The sequence below is a fragment of the Protobothrops mucrosquamatus genome, unplaced genomic scaffold, assembly GCF_001527695.2.
Source record: "Protobothrops mucrosquamatus isolate PMUCROS unplaced genomic scaffold, P.Mucros_1.0 scaffold3820, whole genome shotgun sequence".
NCBI classification, from domain to species: Eukaryota; Metazoa; Chordata; class Lepidosauria; order Squamata; family Viperidae; genus Protobothrops; species Protobothrops mucrosquamatus.
Window position 1 is genome coordinate 171,230 of NW_015389772.1, and position 20,862 is coordinate 192,091.

Genomic DNA, 20,862 nt, shown 5'->3' on the forward strand with positions numbered 1-20,862 from the left:
CAGACTTTTTTGTCTTTCTTATCAACAATTGTTAAGTCTGGGGTGTTATGTTGCAGGTGCTTGTCTGTTTGAATTCTGAAGTCCCAGAGCAGTTTAATTTTATCATTTTCTATGACTTTCTCTATTTTATGATCCCACCAGTTTTTGCTTACAGGCAAATGATATTTCTTGCAGATCTTCCAATGCACCATTGTTGCTATTAATAATAATAATAATAATAATAATAATAATAATAATAATAATAATAATAATAATAATAATAATAATAATAATAATAATAATAATAATAATAATAATAATAATATTAAAGTGCCCCAAGTGTTTTTTATTTAAACATTAACTCTGTTAAACATTCTCTCTCACTTTGATGACAGAGCAATGAAGGACCCAAAATTTTCCCCTTTTATATTGAGAAACAGGAAGAGGGCACTTGGCTGCAGACCATCTCCAGAACATTCAAGAAGCCAATGAATTTCCCCCAATCCAAACTAAATATCCCTGATTGCTCAGATCCCGATTTCTTTCATGTTTTCGTCCTTGGTTCTCCCTCTTACCTCAGAGTCGTTAATGTAATGTACTTCATCAAAGATCACCCACTCTAGGTCTCTGAGGACATCGGAGCCATTATAGAGCATAGACCTTTGGAAATAAGAAAAAAAAAGAAAATGGCATTCTAGGACAGCGCTATTGTTCTAAGCAAAACGAACAAGCAAACAACTAAAAGATTTGGGTTGTCACTTTGGCCCTGCTTAATTATTAAAGTATGAAGGAATTTGAGAAAGGAGTCTGAATTGGAAAAGGTCAATTCTTGACTGATACATGCATTGCCTTCAAAGGAAAATGGCATGTATGCAAAACCAACAGTTACAGATAGCGTACATTTTGTATTTTGTATGTATATGTATATTTATATTTTTGTGGCATTCTAGTCATACACAGCTATTCCTCGACTTACGACCACAACTGAGCCCAAAATTAAGTGAGACAGTTGTTAAGTGAATTTTGCCCCATTTTACAACCTTTCTTGCCTCAGTTGTTAAGTGAATCACTGCACTTGGTAAGTTAGTAACCCGGTGGTTACTAGAAATAAGGACCTGACCGTTAGAACAATTAACCAGTGGAACAACCTGCCTCCAGAAGCGGTGAATGCTCCAACACTGGAAGTTTTAAAGAAGAGACTGGACAGCCATTTGTCCGAAATGGTATAGGGTTTCCTGCCTGAGCAGGGGGTTGGACTAGATGATCTCCAAGGTCCCTTCCAACTTTATGATGATTGATGATGATGATGATGATGACGATGATGATTGGGAGAATCACATCCCAGCTTCTGAAACATCACCATACCGATTCTGACATTTGGAATCGTAAGTGTACAACACTGCTTTCTTAAAATATCTGGATTCATCTACTGAATCTACTTAGACAACACATCGGAATTTCATAAATTCACTCGTACCTCATCGTACCTTCCAGCCATTCTGCCCCCCCCCTTTGCCCGAGAGAGACAGCCTTCTCTCTTCAACCTAGCCCTCACCTAAGGATCTCGGTTGTCATGATGAGGCAAGAAGCATCCGGATGCAGCTGCACATCTCCTGTCAACAAGCCAACATCGCCAAAGGTGTTCTTGAAATCCCGAAACTTCTGGTTGGAAAGCGCTTTGATTGGGGATGTATAGATGGTGCTGCAAAAGGAGGCAGAAGGGGAAAGAGTGAGATTATTTAGAAAGCCCTGGACTCTAGAATAATCTGAAGAACCGACTCCTTTGGGGTTGTTTTTTTTTTAATGAAGATGGTGTTTCTCAACCTTGGCAACTTGAAGACAAATGGACTTCAACTCCCAGAATTCTAGGAGTTGAACTCCACACATCTTCAAGTTGCTAAGATTGAGAAACACTGCATTAGGAACATTTATAATATATGCAGGAGGAAGAGATAGGTAGATAGGTAGATAGGAAGGTAGGTAGGTAGATAGGAAGATAGGTAGACAGGAAGATAGGTAGACAGACAGACTGAATACCGTAACTTTATCGTCACTTTAGATGTACACTAATCAGCATACATTAAAATGAAATTTTGTTGCATTCAGCTCTCAAAGGGTAACCATCTCCAATATACACGACATAAACATGACAATAAACGATGCATACACGTATATGACACAGAGAAACACACAGTCTGGTTCGGATGTACACATATACATGGCGAGAAAAAAGAATCCTGCGAATTTACAAGACGGATGGCATAAGGAACAAAGCTGTTGCAGAATCTAGTAGTCGTGCTAGAAATACTTCGGAACGGGGGGGGGGGGGCAACAGAAACAGACCGTGAATCTTCTAAGTACAGATATTTCTAGACTTACGACTGTATTTGAGGCAAGTATTATGGTCATGTTACTTGGGAAGTGGGTCACCACCTGACCACAGCTGATTTTAGGAGCCTTTTTGTGGCGGTTGTTAAATGCCCTAGTCGTTCAGCAAACCTAGTTTCACCAGTGGATGTTTTTAGCCCCAAACTGGAATTAAATGATGTGGAAACTGGCAAAAACCACTGAAAAATGTGGCCATTTGACTGTGGGACGCTGCAAACAGCTGTCAATGTGAGCTGATTGCCAAGTGTTCAACATGTGACTCTGTGTGTGTGTGTGGGGGGGTGTCTCCGATTGTTGAAACTTTGGAATTGGATCATAAATAGTCCTGGGAAGGTCCATCATAATGCTGAACAGTTGCTAAGCAACCAGTTGTTAAGTAAGGATTACCTGTACAGGTAGTCCTCGACTTACAACAGTTCATTTAGTGACCGTTCAAAGTTACAACGGCACTGAAAAAAGGGACTTATGGCCATTTTTCTTACTTATGACCATTCCCAGTTACAAGCTTTGCAGCACCCCCAGGATCACGTGATCAAAATTCAGACACTTGGCAACTGGTTCACAATTATGACCGTTGCTGTGTCCCAAGGTCATGTGATCCCCTTTTGCAACCTTTTGACAAGCAAAGTCAATGGGAAAGCCAGATTCACTTAACAACCGGGTTACTAACTTGTCAGCTTCATGGATTCACTTAACAACGGTGACAAGAAAAGTCATAAAATGGGGTAAAAATTTTTCACTCAGCAACATAAATTTCAGGCTCAACTGTGGTCATAAGCTGAGGACTATCTGTATAAGGACTAATGGGAATGTTGCAAATTTACAAATTTAAGCTGCCAGTATCTTAAGTATCAAGTGAAGAGTAACGTTACCTTCTTCAATAGCAATTAACAACAAAGATAAAAGAAAAAAATATCTGACTCCGAGTTAATTCTAAATAATTGGAGTAATTGTAAAAGCAATAACAATACCGAAACAATATCCAGTAGTGGCCAAAATTGTGGAAACCTTTTGGGAAAAGTGTATTTTTGAGGTTTGATGGCTAGTAACACAACATTTTTTGGGGAGTAGTACCATAAAATTATATATCAATGGAAAGATAATTTAATCAAGAATGTAATGCAACCAGTTTTGTTCAATTATCTGTACTGTATTTTATGAAAAGCTATAACCAAATAACCAGAAAAAAGTAAGCACAACTTGCTTAGGTTGATATCAGGTAGCTTTCCTTCATCTGATTGTAGCCAATGAGCATGAGTGTTTAGAGAGCCAATCAGTTGTCATTTTGTTTTGGCAATGAGCCAATCAGATCACAGTAGGATTCAGTTATTGATGTCATGTATTGAAGCTGAGAGGAGGACATTTGTCAGTGTGTTATGTGATCGCTATCAAGTTGGTTGGGTTGTTTTGTGTTCTTTCATTTAGTGAGCTTGTAAAACGTAATAAAATTAAAGTAATGGTGCAAAGAGTTGACTGGTTGCCCAGAAAGCGATGTAAAATAGTATTATTAAGTGAACAAGGCTACAGTTATCAAGAAATTAGAAAAAAAATTGGTGAAAACTTAACCAAAGGTGGCATTTCTACTGTACACTTTTCCCAAAAGGTTTCCACAATTTTGGCCACTACTGTAAATCACCTACAAAAAGAATGCAGTTAAAGCTCATTAGGATGAGAAAAAAAATCAATCCTTTGTACCCATCATGTGCATTTGGATCAAGGTATCTAAGTGTCAGTTTGGTTTAGCGATTAAGGCACCAGGTGTCTGTGAGTTCTACTCCCGCCTTGGGCACGAAAGCGGGCTGGGTGAGTTTGGGCCAATCACTACCTCTCAGCGCATGACGCCAGTGACAATCTGGTCAGTCAACTACTATTGCAACCAATGGACCAAGCTTGGTTGATCTGAAAAAAAAAATGGACCCTAGCTTGTGGGCCAACTGTTAAGACAAAAAAGAAGAAGTGTATTTGGGTCTAGAACAGTGGTTCTCAACCTTTTTAATGCCGCGACCCCAACCAGTCGTAAGTCGAGGACTAAACCGGTTGTAAGTCGAGGACTAAACTGGTCGTAGGTCGAGGACTACCCAACTGGTCGTAAGTCGAGGACTTTCCCTGCCCGGGAGCGCCGCGCATGTGTGGTTCCGCCCCCTGCGCCGGCCGAGGCGTAGCTGGCAAGCGGCAGAGACGGAGCAGGCCGACCACCAGCTGGCCCAGCTCAAGGGAGGTAAGGCACCCGCCGGAAAAGGGGAAAAAAATGGCAGACAAAAAAATGCGGACCAAAAAAAATGGCGGACAGCCTTGCTTGGCGACCCCTGTGAAATGGTTGATCGACCCCAAATGGGGTCCCGACCCACAGGTTGAGAACCACTGGTCTAGAAGATGATTGGAAAGCATAACACAAAACCCACCCAGGAAACAAGGATGTTCTCACCGTGTCATGTGCTTCTGTGACAGAGCAATGGCGTACTCGGCCACGACAGTCTTTCCCGCAGAGGTGTGGGCGGCGACAAAGACGGAATCATGTTTCTCCAAGTGGAGAATTGCCTGTTTCTGGAAAACATCGGGCTCAAAAGGCCACTGGGAGGGGAGGGAGGGAGGGAGGGGAAAGAGGAAATTTAGTTTATAGACACCCAGCTCTCCACTCCAGGCAGCCCAACAGAACTGGTGTCAAAGCTGATTCGGATTCCATCCCTGCCTGCCAATTTTGCTCGCAGCTTGACAACAGAAACAGAAGGGAGGGGATGAAATCCTGGGGGGGGGGGAATTGGGAGGGGCTGAGGAATCAAGCGAGCCAGCTGGGCCCTGTGAAAGTTCCTTCACTTCAAGGACACGTTATGGGAACTCTTTGAAATAGAATAGAATGGAATAAGAGTTGGAAGACTCTTGGTGGTCTTCTAGTCCAACCCCCTGCTCAGGCAGGAAACCCTATAGATTTCAGACAAATGGCTGTCCAGTCTCTTCTTAAAAACTTCCAGTGTTGGAGCATTCACAGCTTCTGGAGGCAGGTTGTTCCATTGGTTAATTGTTCTAACTGTCAGGAAGTTTCTCCTTAGTTCTAAGTTGCTTCTCTCCTTGATTAGTTTCCATCCGTTGCTTCTCGTCCTGCCTTCAGGTGCTTTGGGGAATAGCTTGACTCCCTCTTCTTTGTGGCAGCCCCTGAGATATTGGAACACTGCTATCATGTCCCCCCTCGTCCTTCTCTTCATTAAACTAGACATATCCAATTCCAGCAACCGTTCCTTATATGCTTTAGCCTCCAGTCCCTGATCATCTTTGTTTATCTTCTCTGTACTCTTTCTAGAGTCTCAACATCTTTTTTACATCTTGGTGACCAAAACTGGATGCAGTATTCCTAGTGTGGCCTTACCAAGGCATTGTAAAGTGGTATTAACACTTCACGTGATCTTGATTCTATCCCTCTGTTAATGCAGCCTAGCACTGTGTTGGCTGTTTTGGCAGGTGCAGCACACGGCTGGCTCACATTTAAGTGATTGTCACAGGCACAGAACTGTTTTCCAAAACGCAAAGAAAGCATTGGATTGGCAGACAATGGACAGTGGGCGTTCTAAAGGGGAAAAGTGGAACTTTACCGATGTAACTCTCTGTGGCGACCTTTAGAATTGGCTTTCCTTCGTCTGTACCTATAAGGATCTATCAGTAAAGTTATACTCTTGGTAAAATGGTGTCCCAGGAGGTTTTTTTTCCCTCCCCCTGCATATGCTAATAGGACAGTGGGCAACTGGTGGTTTACCTTGAAGGCTGGATCAGGAATTAGCTTGTAGAAATCGTCCACAGGGGAGCTTACATCAACCTGGATAGCCCACTGTTCTTTGGGAGGCACTGCAGCAGGGGCGGGCGCAGGCGCAGCCTCTGGGGCTGATTTGGGGATGGGTGTCACCTCCTGAGGACAAGGCAGACAGACCGAGGATAGGCAAAAGCAGTTAATATGGAATCCTCCCAAGCTGCTTTCTAGAGCTAACACACAGCGTTTCCAAACTATGTAGGTTTATAGCAGGGGTAGTCAACCTTGGCTCTTTTATGACTCGTGGACTTCAACTCCCAGAATTCCTGAGCCAGCCAAGCTGGCTCAGGAATTCTGGGAGTTGAAATCCACGAGTCATAAAAGAGCCAAGGTTGACTACCCCTGGTTTATAGCGATGTTCAAAAAACGGAAGCATTTTTAAATGCCTCCTCTTTGCTTCTCCCCATCAAAAGCTTCCTAGCTCATACAGCTAGCTTGTTTCAGAAGAATTTCAACACAAACTGGAACCATAATTAGTTACTAGATATGGGCCACAGACTGAAGTCCAGGCAGAATAAAACCGCATCAATAAAATAATCTCCTCACAACTCAGAGGCCGGGCAGAGGAGAAGTAAGAGAAAAGAAAAGGCACCTTCTCTTCATAATGGCAATGACTTATCTTGATATTTGAAGACAAGCAATAAATCTCCAACCATTGGCTACAATAGTTTTTACTTCTTAGCAACAACGCCTCCTTTCTCGGCCATCCCAGTCCAGAAAAACCAACCGGTCCCAACACCCATGATCCCAGTTTCACTTTTCCCACTTCTCTAGAATAGGATCTCCAAACATGACAACTTTAAGACTTGCGGACTTCGACTCCCAGAATTCCTCAGCCAGCGTGTCTGGCTGAGGAATTCTGGGAGTCAAAGTCCACAAGTCATAAAAGGGCCAAGTTTGAAGACCCCTGCTCTAGAGCAGGGCTTTTCAACCAGTGGTACGGGTACCATCTGTGGTACATTGGCACCTGGCAGGTGGTACGCGACCATCCTAGAAAAGTGGTAGCGGGGGAGGGGAATGAGCTGAACCGGTGGCAGCACCGCACAAGCCTGAATGAGAGACGGCTGGAGCTGCAGGGCTGTCAGGGCTCAGTGGAAGTGCCAGGATCAGTGCCAGGCTCCAGCTGGAGCTTGGTGCTGATCCTGGCGCTTCTGCTGAGCCCAGAAGAAGCACCAATCAGCTGGAATGTTGCAGCCTCTCCAGGGTCTTGTGATTTACATTCAGATGCTTGGCAACTGATTCATATTTATGACGGTCACAGTGTCCCAGGGTCATGTGAAGTGACCAAAACCTGCTGCAACCACCCAGCAGACGGAGGGAATAAAAACCAAATACCCCCCACCCCACCCCCACTGCCAATCCTCAACAGAAATGCTCACAACAATGAAAACCTTGGACAGGAGGAAGAGTGCCGCCAGGCCTGTCTTGCTCGGCTGTGGCTTGGGGGGGCACTTTTTTCAATGCCATTGTAACTTTGAACAGTCACTAAGCGAACTGTTGTAAGTTGAGGACTACCTGTACTTTATCACTTTTTTCCTTTTTTGGGGGGGGGGGGTCATCATGTTTTTGACACCTTGCTAGGCGACTGGTGGTACTCGGATGTTGCCATATCCTAAAAGTGGTACAATGGGTGAAAAGGTTGAAAAGCCCTGCTCTAGAGCTTTCCAGATCTTGCTGGAGCAAAGCTGGAGGATGCTGGGAGCTGCAGGTCACCTATATCTGAGCCCCCGTTTCTCTATTCTATAGCTTGATATACCCTACCTTTGTTTCCTTCTTGCTTCTGAAACTGGGCTCCTACTTCTCGTATCGCCATGCACACACGAGGACAAGCCTGAACGCAGACGCAGCCTTACCTTAAGCACCAGTTCCTCCAAGCTGTTCACTCTGTGCAGTGGTGCTGGTTCTGCTGGAGGGATCTCTTCTTCCTTTGCTCCCTTACTCTTCCCTTTTTTCCTCCTCTTCTCCACTTCCTCCGTCTTCTCTTTGCCTTCTTCATCGCTGGAGGCCTCCAGCTCAAAGGTGTCCAGCGCACCCAGCAAATTGGTCAAGTTTAGCAATCCTGGGGAGGCCATGATCTCTGAAGAAGCAAAAGGAACAAAATCTGAACCCTATTTTTTTTTTTTAAAAAAAAAAGAAAACTAGGAAGGGAAACCTTTAGGGCAGTGATGGCGAACCTATGGCACGCGTGCCAGAGGCGGCACTCGGAGCCCTCTCTGTGGACACACGTGCTGTCGCCCCAGCCCCGCCTCCTCCCATGGCCCCTTCCTCACCAGCAGCCCCCCCGGAGGACAGTCACCCCCGGGCGCGGCCCACGCAAAGCAGCGCAGCCAAGGACATGGTAGCCGGGCAGCGGGGACAAGACTCTGCCCTTGCGCCCCGTCACGTGCAGATGATGCTGCGGAGGGCGTGGCCGCCATGGTGCTGCTGGGCCGCTTGGGTGATCTGTGGCGGGCCGTGTAGGTGGTGGGTGGCCCAGTGGGCAGGGCGGAGCGGGAACAGGGGTGGGGGTGGTTTTTGGGCACTAGGTCTCTAAAAGGTTCGCCATCACTGCTTTAGGGCTTCTTTAGGTAGGACCTACTTATAAATTCCAAGTTGCTCTCATCCTGATGTATGCTATATGAGCTAAATGGATTTTTCCAGCTAAAGGTCCCTAATATTTTTTGGGTTGCTCACACTTGTAATAATACTGGAAAAAGAATGTTATGAATACGGATGTTCTGATGTGATCCGAAGTGCTCTTGTGCTTGAAACCGATCCGACAGTGAAAAATGAAGATCAAGCCAGAAAGTGTCAAGAACACTTCTGGGAAAAAGTCTTTCAACTTTGAGATGCTTTGCACTCCCTTCGTTGTAGCACTCATCATTTTCATTTTGCCATTGACACTTTGATTTTGCTATACCTTGTTTGGTGAATTCCACCCCTTTCTTCCATCCTGGTGGCACTGTCAGCAAATCTGAGGGGCCAAGAGAACAACATGAAGCAGTTGCCAAGAAGAAACCATGTCTTCAACATCAAACTTGCAGTCAAGGATCGTCTAGTACAAGGCTTTTCAACCAGTGGTACGGGTACCACCTGTGGTACATTGGCATCTGGCAGGTGGTACACAACCATCCTAGAAAAGTGGTAGCGGGGGAGGGGAATGAGCTGAACTGGTGGCAGCACCGCACAAGCCTGAGCGAGAGATGGCTGGAGCTGCAGGGCTGTCAGGGCTCAGCGGAAGCGCCAGGATCAATGCTTCTTCGGGGCTGTCAGGGCTCAGTGGAAGCGCCAGGATCAGTGCCAGGCTCCAGCTGGAGCTCGGTGCTGATCCTGGTGCTTCTGCTGAGCCCTTAAGAAGCGCCAATCAGCTGGAATGTTGCAGCCTCTCCAGGGTCTTGTGATTTACATTCAGATGCTTGGCAACTGATTCATATTTATGACGGTCACAGTGTCCCAGGGTCATGTGAAGTGACCAAAACCTGCTGCAACCACCCCAGCAGACGGAGGGGAATAAAAACCAAACACCCCCCCCACCCCACCCCCGCTGCCAATCCTCAACAGAAATGCTCACAACAATGAAAACCTTGGATAGGAGGAAGAGCGCCGCCGGGTGCTTGGCTATGGCTTAAGGGGCCCTTTTTTCAGTGCCATTGTAACTTCAAACAGTCACTAAGCGAACTGTTGTAAGTTGAGGACTACCTGTACTTTATCATTTTTTTCCTTTTTTTTTGGTCATCAAGTTTTTGACCCCTTGCTAGGCGACTGGTGATACTCGGATGTTGCCATATCCTAAAAGTGGTACAATGGGTGAAAAGGTTGAAAAGCCCTGGACTAGTAGTTTATTAATGGATCTAAGCCAGTGTTTCCCAACCTTCACCACTTGCAGATGTGTAAACTTCAAATCCCAGAATTCCACAGCCAACATAGCTAATGTTGGAATTCTAGGAACATAGCACTAGTGATGTTACCTAGTTTGGGTAATGAAACATCGGCGAGAAAACATCCAAGCTCAGAGAGCACCAAGGATCAGCCCTGAGCTACAAATATTCTCTTCTATCAGTATTCCGGGAACTATAGTCCACACACCTGAAGGTTGGGGAACACTGATCTAAACCATTCCAGGAATCTTTCAGATGGATTACAATGCTATCAATAAAACTACCATGAAACACGCTTTATTCTTTCACACATTAGTTTTACCAGTGTGATTGTAAGGGCTATCAAAGGGCTAACTGGCCAATTATTTCAGTTTTATTTCCATCTGAGTTTTGTCCATATCCTTCTTTGTTAATAAAATCATAAAGTACGCAGGTAACAGAGAACTCAAATAATCCCACGGCGCAGCTCTTCTGTGCCAGGCCCCATTTTCCTATCATCCCTCTCTCTTGAGTACCGTAAATAGAATAAACTACGTTTTTTGAATCGTGTCAAACAGAGGGCAGAAGGCATTTAAAAACAGAAGTCATATTAATAGAAGTTGAAACTCAAGTACTTTGGCCACCTAATGAGAAGGAAGGACTCACTGGAGAAGAGCCTAATGTTGGGAAAGATTGAGAGCAAGAGAAGAAGGGGACGACAGAGAATGAGGTGGCTGGATGGAGTCACTGAAGCAGCAGGCGTGAGCTTAAATGGACTCCAGAAGAAGGTAGAGGATAGGAAGACCTGGAGGAACATTGTCCATGGGGTCGCGATGGGTCGGACACGACTTTGCAATTAACAACAACATTAACAAATATTAATAGAGCCGTTGGCTGGAATATGCTTACGTTACCTTTCTCAAAATCAATGTCCTCTTCCCTATCTTCTTGAGCCTTAATCAGTTCCAAGCTAGGCTCATCTATCCCACCTGGAGAGATTGTGTTACAAGAGAAGATTATTAGAGATTAGTGATCAGGAGCTTTTAGTTACCTGAAGGGGCAAAATTCTGCAAAAAGAAGACGCACGTTCTATAACCAAATTAGACACACGGGAAGAATCGAAAAGCCAATTCATTGTGAAACCAATATCAAAACAAGTGATCGACAAGAGGGGGTCCCCAACCCCAGGGCCGCACTCACTATCAGGCCTATTCAGAACCGGGCCGCACAACCGGCAGGCTGGTCTGCACGCAGCTTGACTTATGTGAGCTGGTGCGTGTGCACATGCACGCACAGCAAAACTTGTGCGAGTCAAGCTGTGCGTGCACGCGTGGCCCGATTTCCCTCTCTTCCCCCCCGCCGGGCCGCTAAGCCACAAAAGTTCAGGGCCACTGATCTACAACCCATTAAAAACCTTCTAGAGTAGGGGTGTCAAACTGCCGGCCCACGGACCAGACGCGTCATCCGGAAGCCGCGCCCACCCCATTGCCGGCAATGGCAAAACTGTCCCGATAACGTTGCGTGACATCACGAGTTTGACATGTCTGTTCTAGAGGCCAACGCTGGATGGAACGCTGTTCTTTGATTTGAAGTTTGTTCCTGCTTGTGGCTCTGCATTCAAAGTTATAAACTGGTGACTCAGTTTAACAGAAACGGGAGACCCACACCTGGCCAGAAGGGGTAGTTGGTGGCACTGCCTCGCAGAGACTCAGATGGAGGACCAGGTGCTCGCTGGAAGGACAGAGAATTCTTGGCTGATAATCCCATGTTGTCCACAAGTGCCTAGAATGGAAGTCAAAAGAGGGAGAGCTTTATCTCTCTTGTACGCAGGCACACAGAGACAACGCTACTTTCTTCTGATAGCCGACATTATTACGAAGCAACTAATATAGATATTTTATAGACATGCCTGGACTGTAAACCAGTGGCCTGGCATCTTGGGTGCTATACGGATAGTCCTTGACTTATGAATGGTTGCTTAGCAACTGTAGGTTATGAGGGACCTCCCTTTTATAGTCCTCCCACCTGCAGTCATGTGACTGCATTTCAAGCACTTGAAAGCTGACCCGCATTCATGGCCATTTCCAGTTATCCAGTGGACATGACGGTTTTGCTAAAAATCGGCAACTTCGGGTTTTTGGCAAAACTGCCCCGTACTGAATCATTGGTTAGTAACACGGTTAAGTGAAATCTGGCTTCCCCATTCACTCTGCTTGTCAGAAGGTTGCAGAAGGGACCCTGGGACATTGCAACTGTCATAAATATGAATCATGCCAGGGAATTGCGCATCCAATGTCCAAATGGAGTCAGAAACGCTGACACGAAACAGTTTTATATCAATATATTTACCGTAAATAAGAGAGGCAAACAGGAGCATGCTTGGGTAAATCAACACAGCAGGAACTCATTACTCAAAGGGTTATTTGGAGCTGCAGGAGAAGAAAGCATCTCTCACCTCTTTAAAACCCAGCAGCTCCCCGGTGGTGGGATTGCGCTCGGCCCGGAGAGTGGAGTGTACAGGCGTGACCGCTAGTGCAAAGAGTGACTGGATGTCTTTCTCTCGGGGCCAGAACCTGTCTCAGGATAAGAGGTGGAGTTAAACTATTTTGGCTTCATGACCCTCTTTCTACTACAGATGATCCCATTACTCACCTCACCCAGAGCTTAATGAAATGGAATGGAATGGAAAATAGAATTGAAAATAGAACAGAAGATAGAATAGAATGGAATGGAATAGATTTGAAAATAGAATTGAAAACAGAATAGAACAGAACAGAATAGAATATATAAAATAGAACAGAACAGAATAGAATAAAATGGAATGGAATTGAAAATAGAATAGAAGATAGAATAGAGAATAGAAGATATAAAATAGAACAGAACAGAACAGAATAGAATGAAATGGAATGAATTGAAAATAGAATAGAAGATAGAATAGAGAATAGAATAGAATAGAATAGAAGATATAAAATAGAACAGAACAGAATGAAATGGAATAGAAAATAGAATAGAAGATAGAAGATTAGAATAGAATAGAATGGAATAGAACAGAAAATAGAACAGAACAGACTAGAATGAAATGGAATAGAAAATGGAATAGACGATAGAATAGAATAGAAGATAGAAGATATAAAATAATAGAATAGAATGGAATAGAATAGAAAATAGAATAGAATAGAAGATATAAAACAGAACAGAACAGAATGAAATGGAATGAATTGAAAATAGAATAGAAGATAGAATAGAGACTAGAATAGAATAGAAGATATAAAATAGAACAGAACAGAATGAAATGGAATAGAAAATAGAATAGAAAATAGAAGATTAGAATAGAATAGAATAGAATAGAATAGAATAGAAGATATAAAATAGAACAGAACAGAATGAAATGGAATAGAAAATAGAATAGACGATAGAAGATTAGAATAGAATAGAATAGAATAGAATAGAATAGAATAGAATATAGAACAGAACAGACTAGAATGAAATGGAATAGAAAATAGAATAGACGATAGAATAGAAGATAGAAGATATAAAATAGAATAGAATGCAATAGAATAGAAAATAGAATAGATTTATAGTCGCTTTAAGTGTACATTAATCAGCATACATTAAAATGAGATTTCGATGCATACAACTCTCAAAGGGTAACCACCTCCAATATCACTTTATAAACATGACAAAAATAATAATTATGCATATACCTACATACACACACACACATATATGATCCAGAGAAACAACACAGTCTAGTTCAGATGTGTACATATACATGCCGAGAAAAACAAATATTGCGAGTTTACCAGACGGATGGCATAGGGAAAAAAGCTGTTACAGAATCTGGTAGTCCTGCTAGAAATACTTTGAAACCTCCTCCCAAAGGGAAGCAACAGAAACACACCCATGAAGTGTGTGTGTGTGTGGGGGGGGGTCTCTAACAATGCCTTTTCTCACCCCTTTTGCATCTTGCAAGCAACCACGCCAGCTACCAGGGACTCACCTGTGAGACCTTTCAAAGTCATGGACGGGAAGCCATTCCGGGCTGTTGAGATAATGCTGCTCCAATTCCGAGGACAGATCCTCAGCGTACGGGGGCAGCCCATGTGGCAACTGAGGAGGTAGGCAAAAATGAGGGAAGATGCATCATTTCTTATTAACACTATCCGCAAATCGTATTTGCTACAGCTCAGAAACTAAGCAGTACTTCTTCAGTAAGAGACTACCAGCGATTTCCAGAGTTATAGGTTTCACTGGGAAGCTGAAAAATATTCTGGGAAAAAAAAAAAACAGTGGCAAACCACTTCTGTACTGTTGCCAAAGAAACATCATTAGATTTGTCAGAATAACAACTCAATCTACAGGAGCTCAAGATAGCACAGGCTGCACACTTAATAATAATAATTAATATTAATATCAATAATATTAATAATAATAATAATAATAATAATAATAATAATAATAATAATAATAAAGTTGGAAGGGACCTTGGAGGTCATCTAGTCCAACCCCCTGCTGAGGCAGGAAACCCTATACCGTTTCGGACAAATGACTGTCCACTCTCTTCTTAAAAACTTCCAGTGTTGGAGCATTCACCGCTTCTGGAGGCAGGTTGTTCCACTGGTTAATTGTTCTCACTGTCAGGAAGTTTCTCCTTAGTTCTAGGTTGCTTCTCTCCTTGATTAGTTTCCATCCGTTGCTTCTTGTCCTGCCTTCAGGCGCTTTGGAGAATAGCTTGACTCCCTCTTCTTTGTGGCAGNCCCCCCTCGTCCTTCTCTTCATTAAATTAGACATACCCAATTCCAGCAACCGTTCCTTATATGTTTTAGCCTCCAGTCCCCTAATCATCTTTGTTGCTCTTCTCTGCACTCTTTCTAGAGTCTCGACATCTTTTTTACATTGTGGTGACCAAAACTGGATGCAGTATTTCCTCCTAATTCTTCCCCCATCCACCATTTGAGGTAGCGAATGCGGTGGAGAATGACTGATCCCAATCTTCCAGCTGGTCTCCATGGTTCAGGGTGGACTAGAACTGAAAATTTGTATTTTTAGTGTTTTGTTCTTATTATATACATGTTTTTGTATTGTTTTATTCTTTTTGACATTGTAAGCCGCCCAGGGTTATCTTATGGGTTACATGGATGGTGAATAAATTTAATAAATTTAACTGGGGTTTCCCCATTCGTAACCCAGCACTTTTTCTATTACAGGTGGTCCTTGACGTATAGCCACAGCTGAGCCCAATATTTCTGTTGCTGAGCGAGACATTTGTTAAATGAATTTTGCCCCATTTTACGACCTTTCTTGCCACAGTCGTTAAGGGAATCACTGCAGTTGTTAAGTTAATAACACAACTGTTAAGCAAATCTGGCTTCCCTATTGATTTTGCTGGTCAGAAACTCGCAAAAGGTGATCACATGACCCGGGACACTGCAACCGTCATAAATATGAATCAGCTGCCAAGCATCTGAATTTTGATCAGGTGACCACGGGGATGCTCTGCAAAGGTGAAAAACGGTCATAAGTCACCTTCTGCAGCGCCATTGTAAGTTTGAACAATCACTAAATGAACTGTTGTAAGACGTGTTGTTTAAGATATAAATTATCGCGGCTTTCTTCTTTCTTCTTCGTGTGATAACACAGGAGCATAAACATCTGACAGCGGTTTGTTGAAAGAATTGTGGTTTAATATACAATATGAAACAGTAACTGTGAGAGGGACCTCGGAGTCCTAGTGGACAATCACTTAAATATGAGCCAGCCGTGTGCTGCAGCTGCCAAAAAAGCCAACACAGTGCTGGGCTGCATTAACAGAGGGATAGAATCAAGATCACGTGAAGTATTAATACCACTTTACAATGCCTTAGTAAGGCCACACTTGGAATACTGCATCCAGTTTTGGTCACCACGATGTAAAAAAGATGCTGAGACTCTAGAAAGAATACAGAGAAGAGCAACAAAGNTATCTCAGGGGCTGCCACAAAGAGGGAGTCAAGCTATTCTCCAAGGCGCCTGAAGGCAGGACGAGAAGCAATGGGTGGAAACTGATCAAGGAGAGAAGCAACCTAGAACTAAGGAGAAACTTCCTGACAGTTAGAACAATTAACCAATGGAACAATCTGCCTCCAGAAGAGGTGAATGCTCCAACACTGGAAGTTTTTAAGAAGAGACTGGACAGCCATTTGTCTGAAATGGTGTAGGGTTCCTGCCTGGGCAGGGGGTTGGACTCAATGACCTCCAAGGTCCCTTCCAACTTTATTATTATTATTATTATTATTATTATTATTATTATTATTATTATTATTATTATTATTATTATTATTATTATTAGAATACAAGGTAGTCAGTTATATACAAACAGTTCAAGTGAGTTAAAGATTCCAATTGCCATTCTCCTCAGGCACAGTCTCCTAAAGGGATACTACCCCAAAATACACTGCTGACTCATTCTCTATATATCATTTCTGCCGGTCAGCTACTAAATTATAACTACCTTGACACGACTGTCTGTACTTCACACTGGCTGTCAGCATAGAGAAAGGAACTGGCCCCAAATTCCACAGAGAGCTTCTGTGGCTGATGGAGGACTAGAATAGGAGTCTCCCCAAGCTTAACTCAAAGTCCTTTTTATTTGGCTAAAAAAAGATTATTATTTTAAGTTGCTATTGGCTGGGCTCACCCATGCTAAACCAAAACCTACGGATTACCAGTGGCAGCGGCTGACTTTGCACAACCTCCCAAGTCAAAATCCAAACAAGCCACATTGTGGTTTTGCTTCTCCTTTCAGGATAGGAAGGGCTACTGTACTCACTGTGGTCAGTGGAAATCCTTCTTTGGTGGGTTCCTCTTGGGTGATGAGCTCAAAACGACCAGCACATCCAACCTCCAAAATGGAGAGAGGCAACTCTAAAGGTCCTCGGGGAGGGAGGACTTGAAGAAGACAATGAGGTAAAGCTATGTTAAGACAATCTATCGCTACCCTTCAGTCAGAACTCTGCTCCCGTTGCTTTAAAATAATATACTCTGAGACTACCGTGTGAGACAACAGGTGAGGATCAAAATTTGCAAAATGGCAGTATCTGTGAAGGAAGGGGCTAGGACCACGATCATGCTGATTTTTATGCCTCCTCTCCCTATGGATACTCCTGATTATGGAACTGGAACAGATGATTTAAATGACTGAACCTCTTGTGGAAAACGAAAGAACTCTTACGAATTCCAGAGGGGTTTAGCAGAGAAGTTTATTGCGCAAGGTTCAGAGGCATATTAGAGATAGGCAATTCTGAACGAGGAGAGCGGGATTAGACTTCAGTTTTTATACTAATCTTCTTATAGAACAAAGGGCTACACATTGAAATACACACTGTGATACATTAGGAGCGTTTCTCACAGGCATACAATGGAAGGTTTTGCTACATACAAAGTATCCATGTGCAAAGCGCATTTGGTTGCCACATATTACTGACACAGAACTTTCCCAGTGAATTTTCCCAGTGATTATGCATTACCTCATTATTCTAGCAATTATGCAGACACATCATTATTGCAGTTACGCAGACAAATCATTATTCTAATAATTGTTCATTTTACTACATTAAACCCATTTTTATCCAGGACAAGAATTGAAACAGAACCATTGTCCAGATCTCCTATAACCAAGAAAACACATATGGTCTATCAAAAAAATAATAATCCATAATTCTTACTTGAGGTACAAATAAACAGGCTGGAGAAGTTTATAATACTGGGGAAGGAAGGAAGGTAGGTAGGTAGATAGGAAGGAAGACAACTAATACCAAAGTGGCTAGACTCAATTACAACAGCAATGGTACATCATTGCAATATCAGAAGGACCAGGCTGAGGGCAGATTGTCCTAGAAAAAAAAAATCTAACTATCCAGTTGCTGCACTGCCCTGATAGTACATAATCAATCATGCTCTATGTTCTCTAAGCTTTTTTGTCAACCTCAGCTCTGCTGGAGGATAAATCCCAATTCTGATATACTCAGGTCAAAGTCAAACATTGATTAGATTGGCTTCTACACCTAGAATTGGGAAGGGGATATCTTGACATCTTCAGCAAAATTCATTGATCCCATCTTAAATGTAAGAGATCACTCAGCTGCTCTCCCAAGGTTTCTTGTTTCTCCACCAATACAACTCTCTGAATTTTGCTTCACTTCATCTGCCCACAGAAGTACATGGCCTTGGAAGAAATTTGATGTTTAATTTTGACTCATGCTGAAGCTCTTTTAAAAAAAAAGATGCATATATACCAGCATAACTACAAGAACTGAGACATCCAAAATATTTTTTAAAAATTGTAATACATTCCTAGCTGAAATAAATCATCCCTCCCACACAAAGGCCCCTATCTTTACAGGACTCCGTGGCAAATTCAACTGTGAGAGAAGGACAGTCCTTTGGTAAATTAAAACAGGTTTTTCAAAGTTTTTCAGGCCATGAATCTGTTAAAAAAAATATCCTGGAACCTCTACTTAAGAAGCAAAGCTCTACTGGCCAAAAGTCAGTTGTGTTGGAGTTAATTCTTTCCCCATCCCCAGTTTCTATGTTCTTTATGAACATCTCACAGAACCCTAAGGCAGGGCTTTTCAACCTTTTCACCCATTGTGCCACTTTTAGGATATGGCAACATCCGAGTACCACCAGTCGCCTAGCAAGGGGTCAAAAACTTGATGACCCAAAAAAAAAAAAAAAGGAAAAAAGTAATAAAGTACAGGTAGTCCTCGACTTACAACAGTTCGCTTAGTGACTGTTCGAAGTTACAATGGCACTGAAAAAAGTGCCCCCCAAGCCACAGCCGAGCAAGACACCTGCCTGCCCACCCGGCCGCACTCTTCCTCCTGTCCGAGGTTTTCATTGTTGTGAGGCATTTCTGTTGAGGATTGGCAGCGGAGGTGGGGTGGGGGGTGTTTGGTTTTTATCCCCCCCCCCGTCTGCTGGGTGGTTGCAGCAGGTTTTGGTCATTTCACATGACCCTGGGACACTGTGACCGTCATAAATATGAATCAGTTGCCAAGCATCTGAATGTAAATCACAAGACCCTGGAGATGCTGAAAACATTCCAGCTGATCGGCGCTTCTTCTGGGCTCAGCAGAAGCACCAGGATCAGCGCCGAGCTCCAGCTGGAGCCTGGCACTGATCCTGGCGCTTCCAGTGAGCCCTGACAGCCCTGCAGCTCCAGCCGTCTCTCGCTCAGGCTTGTGCGGTGCTGCCACCAGTTCAGCTCATTCTCCTCCCCCGCTACCACTTTTCTAGGATGGTCACGTACCACCTGCCAGGTGCCAATGTACCACAGGTGGTACCCGTACCACTGGTTGAAAAGCCCTGCCCTAAGCTTTGGCAGAATGCAGTCCGAACCCCCTGATTTAACATATTGATTACAGCATCAGAGTCTATAGACAAGAATTACGTTGGTCAGACACATCGTAAGAGAAGGGAAGGAAGACGAGCTTTTGGCAGCCTAGGTTTGCATTTTGAATTGAAAGGGGACCCCCAGCTTCCTGCAGGCAGACATATTGGACCACGAACCTCCATAATCCCAACCCACTGCATGTGAGGGCTGTGGAACATGGGGGTTGCAATCCACTAGTTCTAAAGCAAGGCTTTTCAACCAGTGGTACAGGTACCACCTGTGGTACATTGGCACCTGGCAGGTGGTACGCGACCATCCTAGAAAATGGTAGTGGGGGAGGGGAATGAGCTGAACCGGTGGCAGCACCGCACAAGCCTGAGCGAGAGATGGCTGGAGCTGCAGGGCTGTCAGGGCTCAGCGGAAGCGCCAGGATCAGTGCCGCTTTCCAGCTGATCAGCGCTTCTTCGGGGCTGTCAGGGCTCAGTGGAAGCGCCGGGATCAGCGCCAGGCTCCAGCTGGAGCTCGGCGTTGATCCTGGCGCTTCTGAGCCCAGAAGAAGCGCCGATCAGCTGGAATGTTGCAGCATCTCCAGGGTCCTGTGATTTACATTCAGATGCTTAGCAACTGATTCATATTTATGACAGTCACAGTGTCCCAGGGTCATGTGAAGTGACCCAAACCTGCTGCAACCACCCAGCAGACGGGGGGGGGGGATTAAAACCAAACACCCCCCACCCCACCCCTGCTTGCCAATCCTCAACAGAAATGCTCACAACAAATGAACCTCGGACAGGAGGAAGAGCGCTGCCTGGTGGGCAGGCAGGTGTCTTGCTCGGCTGTGGCTTGGGGGGCACTTTTTTCAGTCCCATTGTAACTTCGAACAGTCACTAAGCGAACTGTTGTAAGTCGAGGACTACCAGTACTTCATCACTTTTTTCTTTTTTTTTTTTTGGTCATCAAGTTTTTGACCCCTTGCTAGGCGACTGGTGGTACTCGGATACTGCCCTATCCTAAAAGTGGTACAATGGGTGAAAAGGTTGAAAAGCCCTGCAGTCTAAAGGACAACTGGGTCGGAAAGACTCCCTTAAAAATTTTAAATGCAAGTTTAGAAAAAAGATAACGAGCAGCACCAATTGCAATAGGCGATTTTAAAAGGCTCCCTTATATTAGTTCAATCAGACGCAGGAGGGTCTCTACCCCGTCCTCACCTATCCTCTCCTGCTCCATCTCAGCTGCCACGGTTCGCTCAAGGACTGACCCGGAAACTCTCCCTCCGGGCTGTCATACTGAGGGCGGAACCTTCCCTCATCGAAAGGAAGGGCAGCTGAAGGCACCCCCCGTTCAATCCGTTTCTCAGGGTGGCGGTAAACATTGTCGTCACAGGTCAGTAAGCGGAAGTGAAACGGGGTTGGTCAATCGAAGGAAGGGCGGGCGTCTGGTTGGAGAAAACGACTTTCGCTTCGAAACGAAGGACGGATTGGCTAAATGAG

General features: G+C 44.1%; 1 protein-coding gene across 1 annotated transcript in view; it reads right to left on the reverse strand.

Annotated features, from left to right (window-relative positions):
• Positions 1–20,619, reverse strand: part of SKIV2L (Ski2 like RNA helicase) — a 52,886-nt gene extending 32,267 nt beyond the window's left edge. Inside the window, exons 1-12 of the mRNA XM_015827619.1 lie at positions 20,581–20,619; positions 16,808–16,926; positions 14,000–14,109; positions 12,455–12,572; positions 11,667–11,781; positions 10,914–10,988; positions 9,063–9,116; positions 8,017–8,240; positions 6,113–6,262; positions 4,793–4,938; positions 1,535–1,681; positions 555–639 (exon numbers count right to left, since the gene is read on the reverse strand). Of these exons, the coding sequence (XP_015683105.1) occupies positions 555–639; positions 1,535–1,681; positions 4,793–4,938; positions 6,113–6,262; positions 8,017–8,240; positions 9,063–9,116; positions 10,914–10,988; positions 11,667–11,781; positions 12,455–12,572; positions 14,000–14,109; positions 16,808–16,926; positions 20,581–20,599 (1,362 nt within the window). The 5' untranslated portion in view covers positions 20,600–20,619. The remainder of the gene's footprint in view (positions 1–554; positions 640–1,534; positions 1,682–4,792; positions 4,939–6,112; positions 6,263–8,016; positions 8,241–9,062; positions 9,117–10,913; positions 10,989–11,666; positions 11,782–12,454; positions 12,573–13,999; positions 14,110–16,807; positions 16,927–20,580) is intronic.
• Positions 20,620–20,862: the final 243 nt, after the last annotated feature.